This window comes from Bison bison, unplaced genomic scaffold (assembly GCF_000754665.1).
Source record: "Bison bison bison isolate TAMUID 2011002044 unplaced genomic scaffold, Bison_UMD1.0 scf7180017864168, whole genome shotgun sequence".
Lineage (NCBI taxonomy): Eukaryota > Metazoa > Chordata > Mammalia > Artiodactyla > Bovidae > Bison > Bison bison.
Window position 1 is genome coordinate 255,262 of NW_011494740.1, and position 7,084 is coordinate 262,345.

Below are 7,084 nucleotides of genomic sequence, written 5' to 3' on the forward strand. Positions count from 1 at the left end.
GTCAGACTTATTTGAGATAATTGACATCAGCAGGCCAACAAATTTGGAATGCTGAAAGAAAATTTAAGGCCTGAAGAATAAATGTACAGTCAAATGTGATCCTCTGGAGTATGAGCCTAAACTCTTTTCCATTGTTATAATTGTATGCAGAATTCCTGAGATATATCTAAAATTTGTTTAATATTTTAGGCCTACCATCAACATTATCTCTAAATAGCAGAACTTCTGGCTGAAGAATGTGAAATTCTAATAGTACAATTAACGTACATTTACAAGTAAACTTTAAAATATATATATATATATATATATAAAATTGCTTCTTTAATGCAAACACACACACACACACAGTGTTTAAATACTTGAATATTTTACGTTTACCTCATCAATCCTTGTCAAGTAAACATTGTCCTACTTCAAACTCACAGACTGAGTTATTCTATTAAATATTTAAGGCTTGCCCAGTGGGAAAGATTTCTATCCCAGAAATGTCAAAAAGTTAATTAGCTATATCTCCTCTGCAGCCTATACTTAGGGAAGGATATGGCCTCCCACACTCCCTCAGGGACAACACAGAGCAGCCTAGGACACAAAAGAAAACAGACTGAGGCCCATAAATCAACTCCCTAGTGACTTTCTGGAGCTGCCCCAGATCAGGGGAGCCCTCCCCCTTCCCTGACCCAGACTACAGGCCTGAGACTGAATAGAATATGGCAATAGAACATGGCAGGAGGGAACCCAGCAGGCAGGATCGTTCTCTACAATGTGTTAATTAATTGTGGAAGAAACAAAAATTCAGTGGAAAGGACTTCGAATGTTTAGCAATTATATTTTCTTCTACGCAATAGTAATATCAACTCAAAACTGTAATTTTGAGGGTGACATGAGATGGAGGGACAGTGAGAAGGACACAAGAGTGTGAGGGAGCCTTGAGCTACTTCAGCCAGTAAAGAATTTAAACAGGAGTCAACTTCAGAATTTGTTGTGTTTTACTATGGTCTTCCTAAACAAAAGGGAACAGGTGAGAGAAAAATATGATAGAATCCTTCTGCTACTAGGCTGTCCCTCAAGTGTTTTGAATGAACCTCAAATCTTCCTTTTGTAGTGCTTTCCTTTTATACTGGCCACTGTATCGTAGTGTCAACTAATATATGGTTGTCTGTTGCCAAGTCAGTCATTCCAAAAGGGAAGTTCACTGATGTGTGGAGGCACTTATTGAAAAGTCAGAGTTCAGAAGCTAAAAAATCAGTCCTATCAAAGTGAAGTGTAAAAAAGAGTAGATCAGAGGGAATCTAGAGACCGGTGGAGGATAGTTATTTGAGGGTTCATAAGGAGAATTCCTTCAAGGATATTATTCAAGGATATTAATGCTAACAAAAGGAAACCACGTTTGTTGAATTACAGTAACAGAAAACAATGGAAAAATAGCAGTTTGTGCCTTCCAAACCTGTGTTTGTAAGCTACATAAATAACAACAGTGCCTGCAATTAAACCCCAATGAATTCATCCTTGCTAAATTATACTGGATCAAAGTAACATTTCCAAAACACCTACTAGGTGCAAGGTACTATGCTAATTGCAGTGAAAAACATTTTAAATAATAATAAAAATACAAGACGTGGTCCCAGCATTTTGGGTATTTTTTAAAACTTACTGAACAAGACAGGATCTGTTATGCATGAACTGAAAGAGCCAAATAAATGAGAAGAAATTAATTGGAATCATGTTTGCCATAGATGCAGACTGGTATGATTTGGGAAAATTTCAGTTTACTCTCCATGCAATGGAAGACTATTGAAAAGTCTTCATATTCCACCAATGATATGATTGAAAAGAGTACCTTGAGCATCACTACCTTAAAATTCTAAAAGTAAAACAGGATCTCGTATGTGAAACGGGAGGCTAGATCAAAAGGGTTCTCAATGTTAGAAAAGCAAAGATGTCTTTAAATTTAAGTAGGTAGTAGAAAAAAAGTTAATTCATTTCCTAACTTTTGAATTTAAAGAAATAAATTGAATACTTTGAAGAAAAAAGCCAAAGAGCACCTCAGTTTTCTGTGTGTGTATGTGTGCGTGTTAGTCGCTCACTCGTGCCTGGCTCTTGGCCGACCCCATGGGCTGTAGCCCACCAGGCTCCTCTGCCCATGGAATTCTCCAGGCAAGAGAATCCCTGGAGTGGTTGCCACGCGCTCCTCCAGGAGATATTCCTAACCCAGGTATTGAACCTGGGTCTTCTCCACTGCAGGCAGATTCTTCACCATCTGAGCCACCTCCTGGGCAAATGCAAATAAAGAAAACCATAACCACAACCACCCAACACCTATCAGGGTGGTGTTCCTTGTGGGCCCTTTCTGAGGATTGGTAGAAACTGTGTTTTTTAATCTCTGTTTTTATGCTTGTCCCAAGATCTTTTAAGGAAGGGGGTGGGGCAGGGGGAAGAGGCAGACGCTGTATAAAAGAAGCTGCCTTGAGAATATTCTAAAACACATACAAAAACTTCCTAGGTTAGGAAACTTACCAGATTTGGCAGCTGATGGACCCAGTGATGGACCCAGAAGCAACCACAGTTTATTTGGAATATCTCTTTGTTACGAGTCACAATCCTGATATTGAAGAGACCCACTCCCATGTTCCTTATACATCAGTCTTCCTTCCGGTCTTCTACACAGCTGTGTTCCTGATTGGAGTGTCTGGGAACCTCATTCTCATGAGTGCACTGCATTTCAAACGGGGCAGCCGAAGACTGATTGACATCTTTATCATCAACCTGGCTGCCTCCGACTTCATCTTCGTCATCACTTTGCCTCTCTGGGTGGATAAAGAAGCGTCTCTGGGACTGTGGAGGACAGGCTCTTTCCTATGCAAAGGAAGCTCCTACGTGATCTCAGTCAACATGCACTGCAATGTCTTCTTGCTCACCTGTATGAGTGTGGACCGCTACCTGGCCATCGTGTGTCCAGCCGTATCCAGGAAAGTCAGGAGGAGAGACTGTGCCTATGCAGTCTGTGCCAGTGTCTGGTTTGTCTCCTGCCTCCTCGGGTTGCCTACCCTTCTGTCCAGGGAGCTTACCCTGATTGATGGTAAACCATACTGTGCAGAGGAGAGGGCCACTCCCGTCAAACTGACTTGGGCCCTGGTGGCCTTAATTTTTACATTTTTTGCCCCTTTGGTGAGCATTGTGTCCTGCTACTGTTGCATCACAAGGAAGCTGTGTGTCCATTACCAGCAGTCGGGAAAGCATAACAAAAAGCTGAGGAAATCCATAAAGATCATCTTTATCGTTGTGGCAGCCTTTGTTCTCTCCTGGCTGCCCTTCAATACTTTCAAACTCCTGGCTATTGTCTCTGGATTGCAGCAAGAACTCTACCTGTCCTCAGCTTTTCTCCAGCGGGGGATGGAGGTGTGCGGGCCCCTGGCATTTGCCAACAGCTGCGTCAACCCCTTCATTTACTATATCTTTGATGGCTACATCCGTCGGGCCATCGTGCGCTGCTTGTGCCCTTGCCTGAAGAACTATGACTTCGGGAGCAGCACTGAGACATCAGACCTCACGAAGGCTCTCTCCAACTTTATTCACGCAGAGGATTTTGCCAGAAAGAGGAAGAGGTCTGTGTCACTCTGAAAAGGACAGTGACATTTCAAGCTCTGTTGATGGGATTGAAGGGTTCATTTGTGCCCACGACAAAGAAAGAAGAAAAGTATTGCTAATAGTATTCATATTGCTTATGAATACAAAGAAGTGTTAATTTTTAAAGAGACATCTAGAAAGTCTCGGTGTTCATGGATATAATTAGGTTATATGCTGTTTTTTTGTTGTTTTTTTTTGGTTTGAGCTGAATAGCCTTATTTGACCCTTGCCAGTCAAGTTCACTGGGCAAAATACAACTCTTCTAAGTCTTGAACTCTGAGATAAGGCTCTTGCTTGGACCAGTTCCTTTCTTCATGGGTGTTAATGCACATTCCAGCCTTTTCCTCTCTCAGGAAACTTGATCCACACCACCCTTCATACTGGGCTCCAGAGTGGACTGCATGTAAAGGATTCCACCCAGTTGTAACTGGTGAGAAATATGGTGACAATGCAGATAGTAAAAAACTGTAATATACCTGTGCTCAGTAATTACTTGTTCCTGAGTAATGAAGTCAGGTTCTGGCCTTAATCTTTGATCACGCTTAATTTGGTGATTCCATACCACCTTCCAACCTTATCTTTCACCCTATACCATTCACAGTGACTTTGGGCTGGTGAAACCTCATGGGGAAAAAATCATTCTGTATTGTGTTTATGATTTAGGACTTACTTTACCACTTGGTCTTAAAGAATATTTTGACATAGAATAAGCTTTGACTTTTGTTTTCCTTATAAGATATATTGGTTAAAATGTATCTCATTATAATGGTATAATAACTACTTTTCAATGAGGTTTTACTGTGCTCTTGTTTTCCTTTTAGCCTTTATAAATTAGGATATGATTTTGTTTTAATTACATGTTTTTAATTACCTAGTTATCTAGTTATCAAATAAAAATGTTACTACTACTATAATTGGAGGTCATCTAATGCTTAGCTACACCCTCATGCAGATTATCATTTTGTATTTTAATTAAAATGTTAATGCTGCACATTCCCTAGAGCATCATTTGCTTGGTGTATGTAATTTCACAATTTGATCTGATAATACAGGAAGACAGGATGCTCAGTATTCAGGTGAAGGGAAAAATCTGTAACAAAAATGTTACTGATATTTTATATGTAGTTTTTTGAAACTCAAAAACCTTCGAGAACTCGCTCAACTGATAAATATTTACTGAGCCAATTCATACCTATATTCCTTTCAAAACTTTGAAGTTAAAATGTAATTAGCAGCAACCACAAAAGACTTTGCAGCAGCAAGCCTACTATTGTAAATACCTTTTGATTCAAGATAAAGTAGTTTTTTTACCTCCACTGTTGACACAAATGAATTACTATTTTAGTTTTAAATGTTAGGTTTGAAAATCAGAGAAAGCTTCAAATCTTTTCAGAGACGACATAATTCAGGATCATCCTATGTACCTTAATATTAAGAGAAATCTCAAATATTGGGCATCTTCTTATAGTCTGTCTAGAAGTTTGGGTTTGATAAATTGGTTAATTTATTAATTTCTCTTAAACTTTTATTAAATAAAAATATAATTTCATTATAAAAGTGTTCATCTATGTTGTATTAATTGCTATTAACATATCAATTAACACTGATACCCTAACAGTGTTTTAACAAATTATCATAGATATAGAAATAAAAAGACTGTAAATCATAAGAAATAAATTTTCTTGGAAAACTTCAAAAGTGAATTAAATAATTAAATTATTAATTAAAATTAATTAATTAATTTAATTAAAAATTAAATAAGTAATTAAATAGATTGCCAAGCGTTAAGTAAAAACAAAATACAAGATATTTACTTTTCAGAAACAAATCAACAAAAGCACTGTAACTAATCAATGCCTTTGAGAAATGCTACCTTTAGAAAACAGCCCAGTCAATCAGCTGCAGTATTTGTTAGGAAATGAAAAAACCTGGGTTACTTGGTTTAACTTCACCTTTAATGTTGGGACATTGAACAAATCATTTTAATCTTTCATATCTAAATGTCATGGGTAATATCCATGCCCATAGTATCCTTAAGTTTAAGACTAATAAATACAAGTAAAAAGTTCCTTAAATATTAAAAAGTTATGTAAAATGATTGTTTCTATCATTAATTATTGAATGTTACATAAAAATTTCCAAACTAGATTATTAAATGACTCTTAATCATTTTCATTTAACAAATATTAGAGTTTATCTTACTTCTGTATCATCCCTTTTATTTTTCCATTTTAACACTGAAGAAAATATACTGTTGTACTTTTAAATATTTTAAGTGGATATGCTGTGTGCCTTATAAAAATCTTAGCATATTTTATATTCATAAGGTACCAGTGATGGAAGGAATATAGGCATAATTCTACAGATAGCATAACTGATAGAAAACATTATAAATGTAATTAATATGTCACTATGAAAACTTACCACAGAAAAGCTCTCCATTAAAGCCTGGATAAGAAGTTGTCTGATAACTTATAATTAATTTAAAAATTAAGGCACACACAGTCACAAACACACATTTAGTCCATTTGGGCCATATAGAAAGATGAAAACTAACCTGACATTCCTGGGAGTCCCACAGTTCGTCCTCTCTAACAAGTCAAGATTACCCCAGAGTGAGAACAACACTAAGTAAGAACAGTCTTGAAGGAAGCTATGTGCGTGACTGAAAGGGGACATAAGTTACTAGGGGTCACAAGTTAATTTTTAAATAGACGCAGAAATACACAGTATGATGGGAAGCTGAGTAAAAGAAATCTTCCTCTGATTCATCTCAACTCCTCAAATCATTCTCTATCCCCCCAAGAGATATCAGAAGTGAGAAATGACTTATCAAATGTGCATGCCACAGAGAAAAGTGAGCCTCAGTTTTCCTGCACAGCTCATTCACAAAAGTCAAACAATAATAAAAGAATTACAAATTTGTTTCTCAAAGAGCCCCTGATGGAGCCTGCTATCAAGATGATGCCTCTACCATGAGAGAGAGCAGTGCCATCCAGAGGAAAAGCAGAAGGATAATTCTAACTTGTAAACGGTACTGGATTCAACTGCTTTCCACAGAGCTTGTAGGTTGGATTATCCCTTGCAAATGCCTGTTCTTATTTTCCGTTCTTTTCTTTGAGTCAACATTCTTTGCTTTTATCGATTCTGTGAGTAAGCAGTTACGACTAGACTTTACATGTCAGTAGACAGAGAAAAACTACTCCAGCTCTGACTTTTAATTGCAGATGAGTGCCTCTTGTCTCTTATCTTTGTCAGTTTCTTAACAGAACTACATTAGCAAAATGTATCTGATAAGTGGAAATTTCATCCTCAGATTGATTAAACTTCAACATTTAAACAAACCTTTAAATATCCAATGTGTCAAACTATTAGCAAAGTGAAAGTTCTTATGACAAGTTGAAATACCATAGTATATAAACTCAACTGAAATGTTCATTTATTAATCTAAAAGTGGAAG

At 37.1% G+C, this 7,084-nt stretch overlaps 1 protein-coding gene across 1 annotated transcript; it reads left to right on the forward strand.

Annotated features, from left to right (window-relative positions):
- The first annotated feature begins 2,407 nt into the window (after positions 1 to 2,407).
- GPR15 (G protein-coupled receptor 15) lies at positions 2,408 to 6,711 on the forward strand. The gene is made up of 2 exons (XM_010841923.1): positions 2,408 to 4,054; positions 6,560 to 6,711. The coding sequence occupies exon 1, from the start codon at positions 2,530 to 2,532 to the stop codon at positions 3,616 to 3,618; it is 1,089 nt and encodes a 362-aa protein (XP_010840225.1). The 5' UTR covers positions 2,408 to 2,529; the 3' UTR covers positions 3,619 to 4,054; positions 6,560 to 6,711.
- Positions 6,712 to 7,084: the final 373 nt, after the last annotated feature.

What these genes read in the sequence shown, in the direction of transcription:
- GPR15 (XM_010841923.1), top strand. Translation starts at nt 2,530, where the DNA reads ATGGACCCAGTGATGGACCCAGAAGCAACCACAGTTTATTTGGAATAT.